General features: G+C 54.3%; 6 protein-coding genes across 6 annotated transcripts; 4 read left to right on the top strand and 2 right to left on the bottom strand.

The window, feature by feature from the left end:
- Positions 1-81: 81 nt before the first annotated feature.
- J4E87_006268 (uncharacterized protein) lies at positions 82-1,283 on the bottom strand (the record flags this gene model as incomplete). The annotated part of the gene is made up of 2 exons (XM_049377873.1): positions 82-1,253; positions 1,280-1,283. The coding sequence occupies 2 exons, from the start codon at positions 1,281-1,283 to the stop codon at positions 82-84; spliced, it is 1,176 nt and encodes a 391-aa protein (XP_049232440.1).
- Positions 1,284-4,462: 3,179 nt separating this feature from the next.
- Positions 4,463-5,401, top strand: J4E87_006267 (uncharacterized protein; the record flags this gene model as incomplete). Its single annotated transcript, XM_049377872.1, has 1 exon — positions 4,463-5,401. The coding sequence occupies one exon, from the start codon at positions 4,463-4,465 to the stop codon at positions 5,399-5,401; it is 939 nt and encodes a 312-aa protein (XP_049232439.1).
- Positions 5,402-6,201: 800 nt separating this feature from the next.
- On the bottom strand, positions 6,202-7,057 carry J4E87_006266 (uncharacterized protein; the record flags this gene model as incomplete). The annotated part of the gene is made up of 2 exons (XM_049377871.1): positions 6,202-6,770; positions 6,820-7,057. 2 exons carry the CDS (start codon positions 7,055-7,057, stop codon positions 6,202-6,204), a joined length of 807 nt encoding a protein of 268 aa, XP_049232438.1.
- A 1,124-nt stretch (positions 7,058-8,181) lies between these two features.
- Positions 8,182-11,679, top strand: J4E87_006265 (uncharacterized protein; the record flags this gene model as incomplete). Its single annotated transcript, XM_049377870.1, has 1 exon — positions 8,182-11,679. The coding sequence occupies one exon, from the start codon at positions 8,182-8,184 to the stop codon at positions 11,677-11,679; it is 3,498 nt and encodes a 1,165-aa protein (XP_049232437.1).
- Positions 11,680-12,252: 573 nt separating this feature from the next.
- Positions 12,253-13,468, top strand: J4E87_006264 (uncharacterized protein; the record flags this gene model as incomplete). The annotated part of the gene is made up of 2 exons (XM_049377869.1): positions 12,253-12,316; positions 12,648-13,468. 2 exons carry the CDS (start codon positions 12,253-12,255, stop codon positions 13,466-13,468), a joined length of 885 nt encoding a protein of 294 aa, XP_049232436.1.
- A 1,512-nt stretch (positions 13,469-14,980) lies between these two features.
- On the top strand, positions 14,981-16,602 carry J4E87_006263 (uncharacterized protein; the record flags this gene model as incomplete). Its single annotated transcript, XM_049377868.1, has 2 exons — positions 14,981-15,264; positions 15,318-16,602. 2 exons carry the CDS (start codon positions 14,981-14,983, stop codon positions 16,600-16,602), a joined length of 1,569 nt encoding a protein of 522 aa, XP_049232435.1.
- Positions 16,603-16,634: the final 32 nt, after the last annotated feature.

The following is a 16,634-nucleotide window of genomic DNA, read 5'->3' as shown; positions in this document are numbered from 1 at the left end:
TAGCGCGAGGTGAGAGCCAAAGTGAAGGTGAGAGCGAGACTCAACCCGCGCCTGCCGCATCAACGTCTTTGAGTGAAAGAATCAGTCACGCTTGAGCTTCAGTAAACCGTCGTCATTCTCAGCGAAAGACGCCTTTGCCGGTTCCAGAGCTCGTTTCAGGTCACTATTCCTCTCTTTCGCTACGGTAAGCAGCTCAGGACAATCCGCAGCGTTCCAGCCCTCCAGTCCGTGAACAAGCACAGCCAGTATCGAGTTCTTGAAGAGGTAGGAACGTCTTCTGCTACCCAGCGCCGTCAGAGAGAGAAACAGTGCAGAGTAAACGAGAAGCGCCAACGGGTACGCAAGCCAAGCCCATCTCACATCAACAAAGATATCTGGTCCGTAAGCTTCACTGGTGTTGTTGATAGCTGCGGAGTTGCCGGGGCCTTGTATGACTTTGCTTCCTACTTCTGCAAAGCCTCGGAAAAATTCGGCCCATGTGTGACGCTTGTGGTATGTCATGAAGTACGTGCTCAGTGTGGTAGATTTGAGAATTCTTGCTGCGGCAGAGCCGAGCCAAGAGGGCGAATGATTGCCGATGTAGAATGTCTCGTTCAGGCCTTCTGCGCGGAACGACTGGTCATATCCTGATCCTGCCTTATACGGGTCGCCAGTCGGGTGCAGTGGCCATTCTTCCACTGAGTCGTAGCTTACGATCGTGTTTCGTACAGTGGTACCGGAGTATCGCTTCGCACAATAGCTCAGTTTGCAGTGGGATATTGTCCCGTTTATCAGTCCAAGTCGATCGATTTCGCCAATACGGGTAATGTCAGACGTCGACTTGAAGCAAGCGAATGCAGACACAGCTGGCAGTGGTAGTTTGTAAGGTTCAAGTACGACATCATCCTGGTAACGTTCGTAGTCTCCGATGCAGAACTCTATCTGCGGAGTAGAGTTCGATGGGTTCCACATTGGATCGCCGTTGCTTGCAGTGATAGAGATGAATGTGCTGTCAATGAGATCGCGCTCCATACGAATGATACCAAGTCGGTATCCATTGGCAAGCGCCATATCTGAGCTGGTTACACCCACCTTAGGCCACATGTTGTCACCTCTGTACTGCATGGTAATCCAAATATCCATATCCGGGTACCCTTGCTTCTTCATGATGCAATGTCTGTGCCACCGGGTTTGTTGGCCGGCTGCAACGTAATCTTTCATCGCGGTATAGTCATAGTCGAAGTTTAATTCTGATGATGTGTCGTTGTAACTGTCTGCGGTGTTGACACATCCATCGTACTCATCATCTGGTTCAATGTTGCGTCTCCAGGAGTTGCCACCAAACGAAACGTCTCGAGAGGTGCAGGAATCGCAAAGACCCAGAGAGGTGAATTGATCAAGCTTGCATTCTGCTGTCGGACAGTATATGTTGCTAAGTAAGTTGATGTCCTGCAAAGAGACATGGTCTATGACCCCGACAGTCAGAGGATACTCCATGCCTGTGACATAGTTAATGAAAGGACGACCTGCTACCTGCGCAGCTAACATACCAGCCAGATCAGAATTCTCTGTACGCCACACATCTGACAATGCTTTGCTCGAGCTCAAAGTCCCAGTAGTGTTGACTAGTAGTGCGGGCTTAGAGTAGACTCTCAGGACCTGCTGTGTGAAAGGCTCAAAGCCAAGCGAAAGGATCGTCAAGGCGGCTCCAAATGATGCTAACATAGCGGACTTTCTCAATCGCAGGTTGAAAAGAAAGGTCAGGGACCCCCATGGTCCTCGGGTAGCCAAATCGAAGTCATAAAGGCGATTGACAGGCTTCGATTGGGGTGTCTGGAAGTAGGTCCACTTCAGCTGTCCGATGCACTCGGCAAGAGGAACTAGCAATGCCGACTTGGCGATGGTGGAAAACACCGCTATCAAAGAGTTTGGCTGGATAGGGAGTCTCCAGTCTCTCATGGGTCTGCCATCCATGGTGAAAAGGATAGCCAGGATCAATGCCATGCACACAGTACTCAGTAACAAGGCGGCCACTTCCCACCACCAGCCCATAGGACGTGGATGCTGTGTGGCCAAGGGCAATGGCTTGGCTGGAGGAGATGCGGAGTCTTTTGGGGGCTGTATAGTCGACATGGAATCCGGACTGTTGACTGTGGAATGCGACTCTGCTCTTGACGAGATTGGAGAGACAGATTGGCGTGTGAAAGGTTGGTTTGAAAAGGATACCAACTCAGTCATCGCAAAGCTAGCGAAAGAGATTCGGCCGTCTGCCATGAGCTGGTCGGTCACTGGAGGTCCTTGGGTTCCAGACATATCTGTCGCGTAGATTGGAGAGAAAAAGATTGGAAATCTGACACAGACGGGTAAGGCGAAGTACTTGAGAAGTGGCACAAGACAGTTCGCGCCTTATACTCGATCATCGTCGCACGATACAACGCGCCGTTATTGCGGCGATGTCAGCCTCCTATCGTCTATCCCAGTGCCGCCGCCAAGTTCGAGCCCCGACAACATGGCGTGGAGGCCGAAAACCATTCTGGTGGTATCGCAGTGGTATATCTCCGCCCCATTCTCTTGCAAGACCCCCGATGCAGTACGAGTACCTTCGGGGTGTACAAGAATGCGTTGAGGTAAGCCGAGCAGGATGCACAACACCGACCTCTTCTTCAATCCAGCAGCGACTAGCTTACCGAGACCAACGAAGAGGATTCCAAAAATTCCTGAAAGACCCAGAAGGCCTACCAGAGCAGTCAATATATGTAGTTTTAAACTAGCAAAATTGCTACCTCAGACGAATCTTCACTGGTAAGCAAATCACCCCTGCACTAGGATGAGGAAGGAAGGAAGAGGCTGAGAGTTTGGCGGATTATATAGGCGAAGGGATCGCAGGCAGCAGTCTGTCACGAGTGCGGATGAGGCGTGGTTGGGACCCGTAGGGCTGCAGGCAGCTGTTCGTCACGGGTTCAGATGAAAACTTAGAAACGTTGGGTGTGGTGGATCGAAGGATTGATGGAATGAGGCAGCCACGGCGTACGCGGACTCGATGTGTCAGCAGCAAACACGTGATCCTAGTGACTGCCCAATCGGCTGCAGATACGATCGAGGCGGAACGGCAGGGGTCCGATTCTCGGCATATCACCTCGCCCACAATCCCTCCATGGTACACCCTCAAATAGCAAAAAGTAAACACCACATCCTCAGTACCCCTGCATAGCAAATGCGCTTCCGTGGCGCACTGGAAGAAAGTCGTCGCCGGCAAGAGCGCGACGACGGAAATGCTAACAAGTCGTACAGGCTTGGCCTGCATAGCAAGGGCCAAGTTGGAGTAACCCTGCAGTAGGCATGGCAGTGGAACAGAGAGCTGGACCAGTCGTTCCTCGTGCATGCTTCGTCCCGCGGCATCCATGTCGAATACTCGGGCCCGGATAATCGGCGGGCGGGCGGACCTATTGGTCTCTCATGCGCTGGGTTACAACTCACCCACCGTCGCAGGTGGGATTACACCAGGCATGCTTTGACAGCGAAGAGGCCGGCGATTCTCGTGTGTACCGTCGGCGAGGCTTGACAGGTGCAGCGACGCTTCTGCTTAGCAGGTGTGCTAGGTGGCGAGCAGAATGTTCAATAGGGTGGCCGAGGTCAGTCTGGTGAAAGAGCAAAAACTGGGGATCGTCGGTGTGAGCCTTCGCATAGCGGCCTTCAGGGTCTGGTCCCTGTTGCGACATCTGTGGCCAACTGTGAGGATCCAGAATAATAGCGAGCCATAATCGTGCATGTGCTGGCGGTGAGGGCAGAGAGCGTTGACGCGAGTAGAGTGCATGTCTTATAGTAGACTTATACCCGCCTGCTCCCCTTTGATCCCATCTTGCTCGCTCTTCCCCTGCTCCTCGCCGGCCTCGACATTCAGACTTCTCTAGCTTGTGTTGTGTCTGCACCGTTTTCCCACGTCGTCGCCGTGCCGCATTCTCGTCGCAAAACGCCGTCGACCCTTCCCGACCAATCTCGCAGCAAAAGCCGGGGTCTCCCCTCTGGCCCGCAAGATCTGCAGGATAGCGCAAAAGACATAGCATTCGAGCGATTCCCTCTGTGCATTCAGGGATTTTGCAAATTACCATCCACGGGACTTTCGGAACCTCGACGCGCAAGACAGCAGAGTCAGCTGTCAGGTACCCGGTGTGCACCATTCCGACGAGCGTCTGATAGCTAGTGGGAGAGCTAGGCGGCGTCAGAACGTGGGAACCTTGGAAACAGCGGTCACGCCCGAGGTCAGCACACACACCTGGCCGGCCCCTTAGTAAGGAGGAAGTTAGAGAAGGTGCGGGTGAGGCGGTCACATTCTGCGACAACCCACTTTCCGCCTTTCGCTTTCACACTCGAGCACCCAAACGCGCAATCTGCGAGCGACGGCGACACCTCATCTATCCACGCTTCCCTCTCGCACGGCGGCAGACTTCCTACCAACAAACTTCGCCTTAACACACCCGCAGCCATGCACCGCAAAAACCCCATCAGCGTGCTCGTCTACAACACGCTCTTCCCCACGCCCTCGCCCACAGACCCGCCCTCCTTCAGCGCGCACCTCTCCAAAAACCTCGTCGGCGAAGTGCGCATCGAAACAGCAAACTTCTACGGCTCCCTCGACACAATCGAAGCGCGGTACCCAGGCCTAAACTACGCTTTCCAACCACACCGAAAACGCCTCGGCCGCTTCCCACACCACAAGCGACTCTTCGACGCATTCGACCGGCTCGGGCTAACCGAAGCCGAAATCCAGGGCTTCTGCAGATGGGAAGGCACACTCTGGGCACGAGAGCGCTACGAGCGGGACGAAGGCGTACGCGTAGTCGACACGACCGGCGTAGACATAGGGGAGTGGGTCGACACACGCCGAGCCTACTCATCGCGCCACAACAACGGCGCAGGCATCAACGTCAAGACGGACATTGAAGTCGAAATCGAAGAACTAGAACACCACAACCACCTCCTGCACAACCCGCTCACCCGGCAAAACATGCAACCGCCCAACCACCACCACAACGGCGGCGACACAGAAATGCCCGACTCCTCCTCCTCAGCCGAAGACGACGACGACGACGAAGACGGCGCAGCAGAAGCGTCAGACTCGGAATCAGACTCAGACTCCACATCCAACGAACTCTCCTCCTCGGTCGGCTTCTCCCTAAACGCACGCCTCCTCCACGCCGCCGCCCTGCGCGAGTCCTCGGGCGCCCTAAACATACCCATGGACCCAGAATGGGAACAATACCTGAAAGAAGCGTCTGAGCGCGGCGAACTCAACATCGACGCGACGAGAGAGGCGCTGCGGACGATGGCCGGCCAGATCGCGCAGTTGCACCAGAGCACCGTCGAGGCGGAGGGCAGCGAGGCAGTGCCGCAGACGTTTCAGCCGAATGCGGCTCCGGCTTAGGAGTCCGTAGACGCACGGATGCAGATGGAGATGGAAATGGATGCGCAGGCTGAGGCCGAGGCGGAAATACAATGGATGATCGACGAGGGCGTCGAAGCAGCGGTTATTGTTATGTTTCCCGATGTGTTTCTCACACCACCACGGAGGGCATGATTACGAAGGACACGACGATGGGAACGATCAGGACAGCGGTAGTGGGATGCCCATCTTTAAGGATGGTGCTTGTTGTTGGCTTTGGCCTTTTGCCTCTCTCCTGCACTGCATGGCGTTTCTGCTTCTTTCTATACAGGGCAGGCGTTTGACGGGCATTTCGCGAGATACCCCAGAATTTCTGCTGGGCTTTTCTTGTTTTGTTGGGATAATGGATGGTTCTTGTTATCATTTTATAGATTGGTGAGGAGGCTTTGGATGGGCAATGAGGCATGGAGTGAGGCATGCACGGCATATAGTCATAATCCATCATGTTCAGATTTTCAAGATGGGTGTTTGTGGTGTTCTTGTTTTTCATCATGTGCTTGATGCTTGCACTTGAGGAGTGATCGTTGCTCCGATCCCTATATAGAACTATGGAGGGGTTGCTGGTGCTCCTGGCCCTCTCATCAAGTCTCCTTTGTCGGAGTCTCGAATGTAGCTAGACATGACCCAAGGCTGCATCCTGCGTGAAGCCCTGCAACCATCCGCGGGTATCACCGGCATTGAAGAAATTGCTTTCCCATGCCAGACGGTCTTGGGGAGTGTGGGCCATGGTTATGAAGACGTGACGTGTTGCAGTATTATGAGATACTACACACACCGTCGCCTTAACGCCTTCCAGAGCTCCCGAAGCCGAATCCGCCAGGGCCCCTCTTAGTACCCCTTGTGATCCTGCCGCTACTATCCTCATCAATCTCCATAGCGTCGTCACCACCCATACCCATTAGATTCCGCTTGCCAGTGTTCTTCTCGTCACCGACCGTCATGACTGCCTCGAAGGCCCTCTCCTTCTTCCGGCGCATCTTCTCTCGATCCAACGCCTCTTTCTTGACCTTTGCGACTTGCGCCTCCAGATCTGCTAGAGCAGAGTCGCACCGTTGTGACCATGACTGTAGGGTGTTTTGAAGAGCGGGGAGGGACCCTGGTGCGAGGTCGCGGAGCGGTGAGATGGACGTTACGGAGACGAGAGAATGTGCGGGGTCGAGCGTCGCAGTGATGAGGCCAGAGTAGATGGCAGTGGTGATGAGCTCCTCGAGAGCGCGGGTGGTGGGCAGCTCGAGCGCTGTCATGAGATGTTTGTAGGTGAGGGTGGCGTGTGAGTGTGAGAGCGGCAGTAACGAGAGCAGCAAAAGCTTCTGGTGTTGCTGTGCTGAGAGTTTGGGAAGATTTGCTTGAGCTTTGCGCTGTCAGTATACAACTTGATGGCTATGGTATGATCAACGCACCCTTGTAGTCTTCCCAGGTTCCCCAGGCGAAGATCTCGAGCAGGGTAAGATACGACGCATGCTCCTCTGAATTCCGTAGGTTCTGGATGTTTGGCGTCTGTAGGAGTTCGGCGAATACGTATGTGTTGGGCGCACTGGTGGCTTGCACGATCAAGTCCGATGCTGCTCGTGGAGAAGTCGCGGACTTGCTGAGGGCAAGGAAGGGCTCGAGAGCGTTGAGGGCCTTGGTCTGCTCCATGTTGTATTAACGTAGATGTTACGGTTTCTGGGGTGGTAATGTGTGGTTTCAACAAAGCTGTCTATCGATAGTGGAAGGCGAGCAGGCAGCTGCATGTGAGGTACGTCTTGGCAATCGCGGTCGGTCGCGACTGCCCCGCGACTCAACCCCACCCGCCTCTACGCTCGGACTTCCATTCATTCAACGAGTTCGATTCCATAAGGGGAGTTCAATAGGCACTTTTTCTACTTGCCTTCCGCATTCAAGCGTGGAATAATGTGCCAGGAATCACCTCTCAGTCAGCGACACAGGCCTTGACTCGTACCCGACACCGCCTGCTCCGCAATCACGAGATCATATGGTGGCCACCCATCATCAATCATAGCGCACGAACTCAGCAGTTCGTAAGACGAAGGACACCAAGTCCGGTCCCCGTCGTGTTCGGTGACTGACACGGTGCACGCTCAATCCAGGCAAACTGCCACGATACTGGTAATTTGTTTCGTTCGGTCAAAGCGGTAACAGGCCCTGAGGCTCCGCGTGTCTCATCTAAGGATCAGGAAGGGTTTTATGTTCCTTCCTGTTTCACATGCCAAGAAGGAAACACTATCGTCTAGTGTCTGTGCCGCGTCAAAGACACCACCAACTCCTAGATATCATAATTATTCTTAATCCTTCTTCTGTCATCCTACGGACTTGGAGTGTGCCCTGCATCTCACAGCGCTTGCACTCTGACAGCTTGACGATCAGCTCGTGGCGGCACCCTAGCAATAACGGCCTATCATCCACCTGCGGAGCCGGTCTAGCCTTCTTTCGACGTGCCGCGGCGCTGGGCTTGAATCAGCACTGGGTCAGATTGTGGCTGCTGCACTCCGTTCATCAATCGCCATATTAATAACTTCGCCATCTGGCACTACCGGAAGCTGGCCTTCCTTTTTACTCCGGAGTCCGCTATCCTCTCGCGTTTACCTCACGTTGTCGCCATAACGTCGCGCGATCGCTTTTCGACTTCGCCCCAATCCTCCCGCTTCGTACGAGCCGCCCTCGCCCCATTCGACCGTTGGATGCTGCATCTGGCTCAGCATCAGCAGTCTAGTTCGCGATCCGTCTGAAGTCAACGGCACCGAAAAGCGCTTCTAGCCATCATGGCTCCTCCTCCGACGACAGCGCACATGGCGACAACGACGCTCAAAGTCGAGGGCATGACATGCGGCGCGTGTACCTCCGCGATTGAATCGGGCTTCCAGGGCGTGAAGGGAGTAGGCAATGTGTCAATAAGTTTGGTGATGGAGCGGGCTGTCATCCAGCATGACCCCGAGGTCATCGCCGCGGAAGAAGTTAGGGAGATTATCGACGACAGGGGGTTTGACGCAGAAGTGCTCTCGTCGGATTTACCGATGTCGCACAGCGCAGATGACCACTTTCTGAGCGATTCGGAAGATGAAGAGGAGGAGGCGATTGGAAACACCTCGACCACAACGCTTTCAGTTGGCGGAATGACATGCGGAGCGTGTACATCCGCCGTAGAAGGCGCTTTTAAGGACGTGGCTGGAATCAAGTCCTTCAGCATATCGCTCCTCTCTGAGCGCGCAGTCATCGAACACGACCCTACGATCATATCTCCGGAAAAGCTCGCTGAAACCATAGAAGACGTTGGCTTCGACGCGGAGGTACTGGATACCGTGGCCGCAACACCAGCAGCCAAGAAGAGCAGGAGCCGGAAGCAGCAGAGGACGATGACCACAACAGTCGCTGTTGAGGGCATGACCTGTGGCGCATGCACATCAGCCATCGAGAGCGGGTTCAAGGACGTTGAGGGTGTATACCAGTTCAACATCAGCTTACTCGCTAACCGTGCCGTAATCGTGCATGACCCTTCCAAGCTCACCGAAGAGCAGATAGCAGAGATTATTGAGGACCGCGGCTTTGACGCACAGGTCCTATCATCTGTCGATGGTAGCATACAGCAGTCGTCAACAAGCAACATCCCCGTACAGCTCAAGATCTATGGACTGCCCAACGCTAGCGCTGCTCAAGAGCTCGAAGGACTACTACGGAAAAGATCCGGCATCACCTCAGCAACTGTCAACTTCAAGTCGTCAAGAGCCACCATTCAGCGAGAGCCTCAAATCGTTGGCCTTCGAGCAATCGTCGAGGCCGTGGAGGCAGCTGGATACAACGCATTAGTCGCAGACTCCGAAGACAACGATGCCCAACTGGAGTCCCTCGCAAAGACTAAAGAAATCCAGGAATGGAGAAGATCTGTCATCTTCTCGGCTTGGTTCGCACTTCCTGTGTTCTTGATAAGCATGTTCATTCCCATGTTCCTGCCATTCCTCAACTTTGGCGGTATTCGTCTGATACCTGGCCTTTATCTCGGCGACGTCATCTGCTTGGTCCTTACTATACCAGTCCAATTTGGTATCGGAAAACGTTTTTACATCTCTGCATACAAGTCTCTGAGCCACGGCTCTCCCACCATGGATGTTCTGATAGTACTGGGTACCTCAGCCGCCTTCTTCTTCAGCGTCTTCTCCATGTTGGTCTCACTCTTGGTCTCCCCACACACCAAGCCGACCACACTGTTCGAAACCAGCACCATGCTGTTCACTTTCATCAGCTTAGGTCGCTATCTTGAGAACCGTGCAAAGGGTCAAACGTCCAAGGCCCTTTCCAGCCTCATGTCGCTAGCTCCGTCCATGACCACCATTTACGCGGATCCCATCGCTGCGGCTAAAGCTGCTGAAGGTTGGGATGTTGCTGAAGAGAAGTCGGAACGCACCTCCACTGATGGCAATGCTGCTGAAGAAAGGGTCATCCCCACCGAACTCATCGAGGTTGGCGACGTTGTTATTCTTCGTCCGGGTGACAAGCTTCCAGCTGATGGCACTGTCACACGTGGAGAGTCGTATCTCAACGAGAGTATGGTGACTGGTGAAGCTATGCCAATACTCAAGAAGAAAGGCGCATTGGTCATGGCTGGTACTGTCAATGGAAACGGACGTCTGGAGTTCATGGTCACCCGAGCCGGCCGCGACACTCAGCTCAGTCAAATCGTCCGCCTCGTCCAGGAAGCCCAAACGAGTCGGGCTCCCATTCAACGCCTTGCCGACATTGCTGCTGGTTATTTCGTTCCAATCATCATCACTCTCGGCCTCGCAACCTTTGTCGGATGGATGGTCCTTAGCCACGTCCTACCCTACCCACCCAAAGTATTCCTTGATCACGCTAGTGGCGGCAAGTTCATGGTTTGCTTTAAGCTCTGCATCGCTGTCATTGTCTTTGCTTGCCCATGCGCGCTCGGTCTTGCAACACCCACCGCTGTCATGGTCGGTACTGGTGTTGGAGCTGAGAATGGCATTCTCGTCAAAGGTGGTGCCGCTCTTGAGACTGCCACAAAGATTAACCATGTTGTCTTCGACAAGACTGGCACGCTCACTGTTGGCAAGATGAGTGTATCTCAGGCAGACATTCAAGGAGGCTGGGCAAGCCCTGATAAGAAGAATCTTTGGTGGACTCTCATTGGACTTGCGGAAATGGGCTCAGAGCATCCTATTGCTAAGGCTATCGTTCTGTCTGCCAAGGAGCATCTCCGTCTCGGACCCGATGGCAGCCTGGATGGCTCAGTCGGAGACTTTGAAGCTGTCACCGGTAAGGGTATCATCGCAACGGTCGAAGCAGCCCTCTCTCGAGAGCGTACCCGTTACAAGGTCCTCATTGGTAACACGGCTTTCCTCACCTCCGAGGGCGTTAACGTCCCCGACTTCGTAGAAGAGCCGCTCACACCCGCTGCCAATTCCAGACCTCGAGGTGGACCCCAAAACCGATCCGCTGGTATCACCACGATTCATACCGCCATCGGCAACACTTACACTGGTACACTGAGCATGTCCGACACCATCAAACCATCTGCCCGCGCTGCAATCCTTGCCCTTTCTCGTCTAGGCATAACATCATCGATTGTTACTGGTGATACCTCTGCTTCCGCCCTTGTCGTCGCAGCTGCAGTTGGTATCGATCCCGCAGATGTTCACGCTTCGTCTACCCCCGCCGACAAGAAAGCTATTATCGAAGACCTCCAGTCGCGTGGCCAAGTCATCGGTATGGTCGGTGACGGCATCAACGACTCTCCGGCGCTCGCTTCTGCCGACATTGGTATTGCTCTCTCTACTGGTACAGACGTCGCCATGGAGGCTGCCTCTATCGTGCTGATGACCAACACCGATCTCCTCTCCATCCCGGCCTCACTCGTTCTCAGCCGTGCCATCTTCTTCCGCATCAAGCTGAACCTGGCATGGGCCTGTATGTACAACTTTATCGGTCTTCCTTTCGCAATGGGCTTCTTCCTTCCATGGGGTCTCTCGTTACACCCCATGGCTGCCGGTGCCGCGATGGCATGCTCATCTGTCAGCGTTGTCATGAGCTCTCTGCATCTCAAGTTCTGGCACAGACCCAGCTGGATGAAGGTCAGCGTCCTTGATCCTGGTGCGCCGATCGATGAGAAGGAAGCGGAGATGGAGAAGATGGGCCACAAGGGTGTCTTTTCTACTTTCAAGGATTGGGTCAGTGATGCGTGGGCCGCGAGGAGGCGGAACAAGGAGGAGACAAGTTATATGCCTTTGAGGGATATGGAGCAGCAGTAATCTCGTTCACGCGTATTTGAGCAGATGTTGTTAGTATTGGCGTAGCGTTTAGGATACCACCTTTCCTTGGTTCTTTCCTTGTTTGTATGTCGTCGCATTTCCGTTGTTCCTAATTGGGAGTCCCTGTATATAGCTCTTGACTCCCGACACTGTTGTTCAAGCCTCGTATGAATCCAATCTGATCTATGCTACAGCAACCTTTATGTCATGTGAAGATCAAATCTGTTAACTCAATGACGTTACTCGTCAAACTAGCAAACATATAGAAAATCGTGATGCGATAGCCCAAGTGCTTACCTGAAGCAGCCAAAGGTCGGCAGCTTGCCGTGCGCGTGACGAAGTCGCGAAAGCGCGGCGGGCCAGGGTCCACCAATTGGCGTCACAAAGATAAGGGCCAAGATGAACAACACAACACCGCAACCGCTTTCCCACTAGAATCCGCCTTATTCGCCCTTGCTCGCTTCGTGGAGCTTACTCGGAACACACATGCGACCGTGAATAGCACCGAAATCCCACGTCCTACATCCGCCCGCCGCCAGAAACGTCAAACGAGGCCGCTGCCGCCGTTCAACCATGGGCAGGAACCGAGCCGTGTCGAATGCGTCGACGCGGAGCAGCGAGCCGCCGTTACAAGTAGGTATGGGCACTTTTTGAGCTTGGCAGGACTGTTGCTGAGTAGACGCAGGAGCTGGGGAGTATGTATGATTACCTAGCCAAGGTAGTGCTGTTGGGACCCAGCGGCGCTGGCAAGTAAGTTCGCGATAAGAGCGAAGACATGTACCAAAACACCGAGTAACCAAGATACGCCTATAGATCCTGCCTCCTCCACCGCTTCGTAAAATCCGAATGTAACCTTACCCCCCATCTCCTCTCCCCTCCTCTTCCCTCCCCACCGCCATCAACGACCCCCACTAACACCCTTCCCTCACTCACAGGGCGCGTCCTCTCCAGCCAAACAATCGGCGTAGAATTCTCCTCCAAAATCGTGCACATCGCCGACCGCCGCCAACGCTCGCCCTCGTCCCCCTCGTCGCGCAAACGGATAAAACTCCAGTTATGGGATACAGCAGGCACAGAGCGCTTCCGCTCCGTCTCGCGGTCCTACTACCGCGGCGCTGCAGGCGCTATCCTCGTGTACGACGTGAGCAGCTGGCGCAGCTTCGAGCAGTTGAAGACGTTTCTGGATGATGCGAGGGCGTTGGCGGGGCCGGATATCACGATTATACTGGCGGGGAATAAGGCGGATGTTGAGGATGGGGGTGTGCCCATAGGCATGAATAGTGGAGGAGGGGGAGGAGGAGGATATAGCAGTTACGCCAGCACGCCCTCTTCGGAATCTGGTCTCCCACCACCCACGCCCTCGTCGCAAGCAAGTCGCACACCCTCACTCAACGCCAATCTCCACGCGAGTTATACCGTTGCGCCTGACGGCCGCGAAGTCCCCGCCGAAACCGCCTCTCGCTGGGCTGGCCAGAACGGCATCCCCGTTGCTGTCGAAGTCTCCGCGTTGAACGGAGAGAACGTGGAAGAGCTGTTTACACGGTTGGCGCGCATGATTCTCACCAAGATCGAATTGGGCGAAATCGATCCTGATGATCCGGCCAGTGGGATCCAATACGGCGATTTGGGATGGGATGATGGAGGTGGGAGTGTGAGGAGTGGGTTTGGGGATGAGGGGGTTAGGTTGAGGAGGAGAGGGGGGAAGAAAGCTGGTGGTGCGTTGGGGGAGTGGGAGGATGTTTTTAGACTTGGTGGGGGTGGGGGGAGGAGGAGAGGGGGGTGTTGTTGATAATGGCAAGGGAGGAAGGAGTACGTTGATGTGTGTGGACGATTATTTAATAGATGGCAGCATGTGGATTTCGGATTGTATATGCGGCATACCCCGGTGTTTCTTTGGATATATAGATAGATTGACGACGTAATGCACATAGGAGGATCTTCTACGTCCTCTTTGTTTGGGATTTCTGGTGTGCGAGAGAGAAGGTCTTTCGAATCCTTTATTTTGCATGTGTGGCATACTCTGGTAATCTTTTCTGTAGATACATGGATAGCGTGCAGATGTAATACGGATTGGAGGATTCTTGGACAGAGGTTGATCAAACGAGCTCCTTTGACTTGTAAAACGTCTATCAACGAATACAGGGGGTTCAGGGTATACCCTGCATTACAATTGTTACGTACGGGCTACCTGACGGCATTTTGTTGTCTTGCCTTGCATCGACATTCCACCGTCATAAAGGGCCTTTGACTTCCGCGTCCGCTGAGATCTACATCGTGAATTGACGCAACCCAGATACAATATATTTCTTCATTCGATGAGTTGTCGATAACCCACATCACTGATGCAGCATCACGTCCAGTCTACCTCACGATCGCGCGCTAGCTACTCGGGAGCTACATGACGATCACATGTCACCCACCATGTCGGAATTACATCGGGACATTTTTTATCTCACTACCTGCATCGATAGTTCTTGCCTCTGGGCAATAGTCGGACGGGCTCGATGTGCAGATTTGGAAGTCAACGGAATTCCGTGCTCAACTGAACAACGCATCGTTCGCACTAAAACAAGATGGCAGTGATGGTTGATCCGTAGAGTACCGCGGCGCGGAGGTTTTGTGGTATGGCCAGATGCGGCGACGTGAAGCCTAGCGCGATCTTCTCGCGCATGCGCGGATCTAAACGTCTGGCGTGTCGTCATCATGGAAAAGGATAATGCATGCGCACGCGATCACGCTCCAAGCCACTCCCCACGCCCATCCGGACTCGATCCAGCAGAATACCGACAGCATCCATCAATACAGATTCCTGCACTCCGAAGAATTCCCACAGTATGTCCCATATCTTGCATGCTGACGCGCTGGGGAAACTCCTGGATCCGCCGTAACGCGTCCGAAACCTCGGCATCTCCATGTCGCAAATTTACATTTGCCACAGTCATGGATGGCACCGGCGGGCGGGCTAGCACTCGGGGGTCGCGTGCCCTTCCGAGGGTGGACGCCCCAGTGCCCTGGCAGTAGCGTGTTAGCATGGGCTTTGTGCGTCACTGGCATGGTTCTTCAGATTTCCATGATATAGGCGTGCGTGCGGCTCCGTTTCTGATCTAGACTTTCCTTCTCAATTTACACCCCATTCTTACGGCCTGTTCGTTTCTTTACTAGATTTACGACCTCGATTGAAGATTGTCTTTTACGGTTTTTGACAATCATACTGTCGTTCTCACGCGCGTTTAGATCTCTTACCCACGCTCTCCCCTCGCGACTTCCGGTTGGGACAGCGAACCCGCTTGCGATTGCCGATATGTCGTGGCTCCATCGATTGAATCCCACGCCGGGCTTCCCGCCGCATACGGGACCGTACAAGGTCGGCTCTGTGGATGTAGAGATACCCACGAGCGACCTGGACAGCCCGAGCGCAGATGCGCCTCCTGCAGATCTACCTACTGTCGCTTTCCGCATCTTCTACCCGTGTAATCAAGACAGCAACGAGAAGGCTGTGAAGTGGATACCGAGTCCGCAGAGGGAATACATTAGTGCTTATGCGAGGTTTCTGGGGGCGAACAGCGCGTTTGCGAGTGTTTTCTCGTAAGTACCTTGGGATGCGATTTGGGATGAGCACGATGCTGATAGTTGTCTAGATTGATGCCACAACTACTGTATTACATTTCCATGCCTGTACACCAAAACGCCGAACTCCTCGCTCCCCCGCCGAAGTCCGATCGATGGCCCGTCATGATGTTTTCTCACGGACTGGGGGGCACACGGAACGCATACTCGCACATCTGCGGCTCACTCGCAAGTCACGGAATCGTAGTGGTAGCAGCAGACCATCGCGATGGCAGCTCGCCTCTCGCCATACACCACACGCCCGAGGAGAAGCAGAAGACGAAGCGCGTCGACTACCGATCCATTGCGCACAAGGCGAGCACAGAAGTATATGAGGCACGAGACGAGCAACTGAAGATACGGCTATGGGAGTTGGGCATGATGCACGATGCGGTCTTGAAAATCGACGAAGGACGTAAACTCAAGAACGTAGCCCAAGACCAACCCAAGGGAAAGAACCTACTCAGCATGTTCTCCAACATCCTCAACATCCACGAGCCCGGCTCCATCAGCTACGCAGGCCACTCCTTCGGCGCATGCACAATGGTTCAATTCGTCAAATCCGTCTACCACCGCCCTTCCACCCCAACCCCAGGCTACAAACCCCTCTACACCCCCTCCTCAGACTCAACCCTAGTCCAACAAATCACACCCCGCAACTCCGTCACCCTCCTCGACCTTTGGACGCTCCCCATTCAAAGCCCCGCCACAAGCTGGCTCCGCTCCAAACCCATGCCCTGCTATGACTCCCCCTCTGGCGGCAAGAACCTGCTAGCCATCGCCTCGGAAGGCTTCTACAACTGGTCCTCCAACTTCCGCGAAACGAAATCCATCTTAGCGCCTCCCTCGCCTTCACAATCGAAATACACAAACCAACCTGGCCCCCACATCTTCTACCCCATCGCCTCAGCGCACCTCTCGCAGTCCGATTTCGGCGTCCTGTTCCCCTGGGTCACAACGAAAGTCTTCGGCGCAAAAGAACCTGAACGCGTACTAAGGCTCAACACACGCGCGATACTGCAGATGCTGAGGGAGAATGGGGCGAGGGTTGCGAATACGAGTGCGGCGGATTTGGAATTGGAGGAAGAGGCTGGGCCGCCGGCGAAGAGCTGGAATTTGGTTAATGATACGACGATTTTGAGTAGGACGAAGGATAGTGTGAGGGGTTGGGTTAATATTAGTGTGGATGGGGAGGAGGAGAGGGTGGAGGAGAAGGTTGTGAGTCCGTTGGAGAAGGTGGGGAGTAAGGGGAAGGGGCCCGGGGATGCGGTGGTTGAGGGGGAGGTGCTGGGGCAGGTTGTTGAGGGGAAGGCTTGAGGGGGTGGTGGATGAGTTCATGATTGGGATTG

Source organism: Alternaria ethzedia, assembly GCF_023757985.1.
Source record: "Alternaria ethzedia strain BMP 0044 chromosome Unknown scaffold_14, whole genome shotgun sequence".
In the NCBI taxonomy this organism is placed as follows: domain Eukaryota; kingdom Fungi; phylum Ascomycota; class Dothideomycetes; order Pleosporales; family Pleosporaceae; genus Alternaria; species Alternaria ethzedia.
This window is presented reverse-complemented; position numbering and strand designations above follow the sequence as displayed.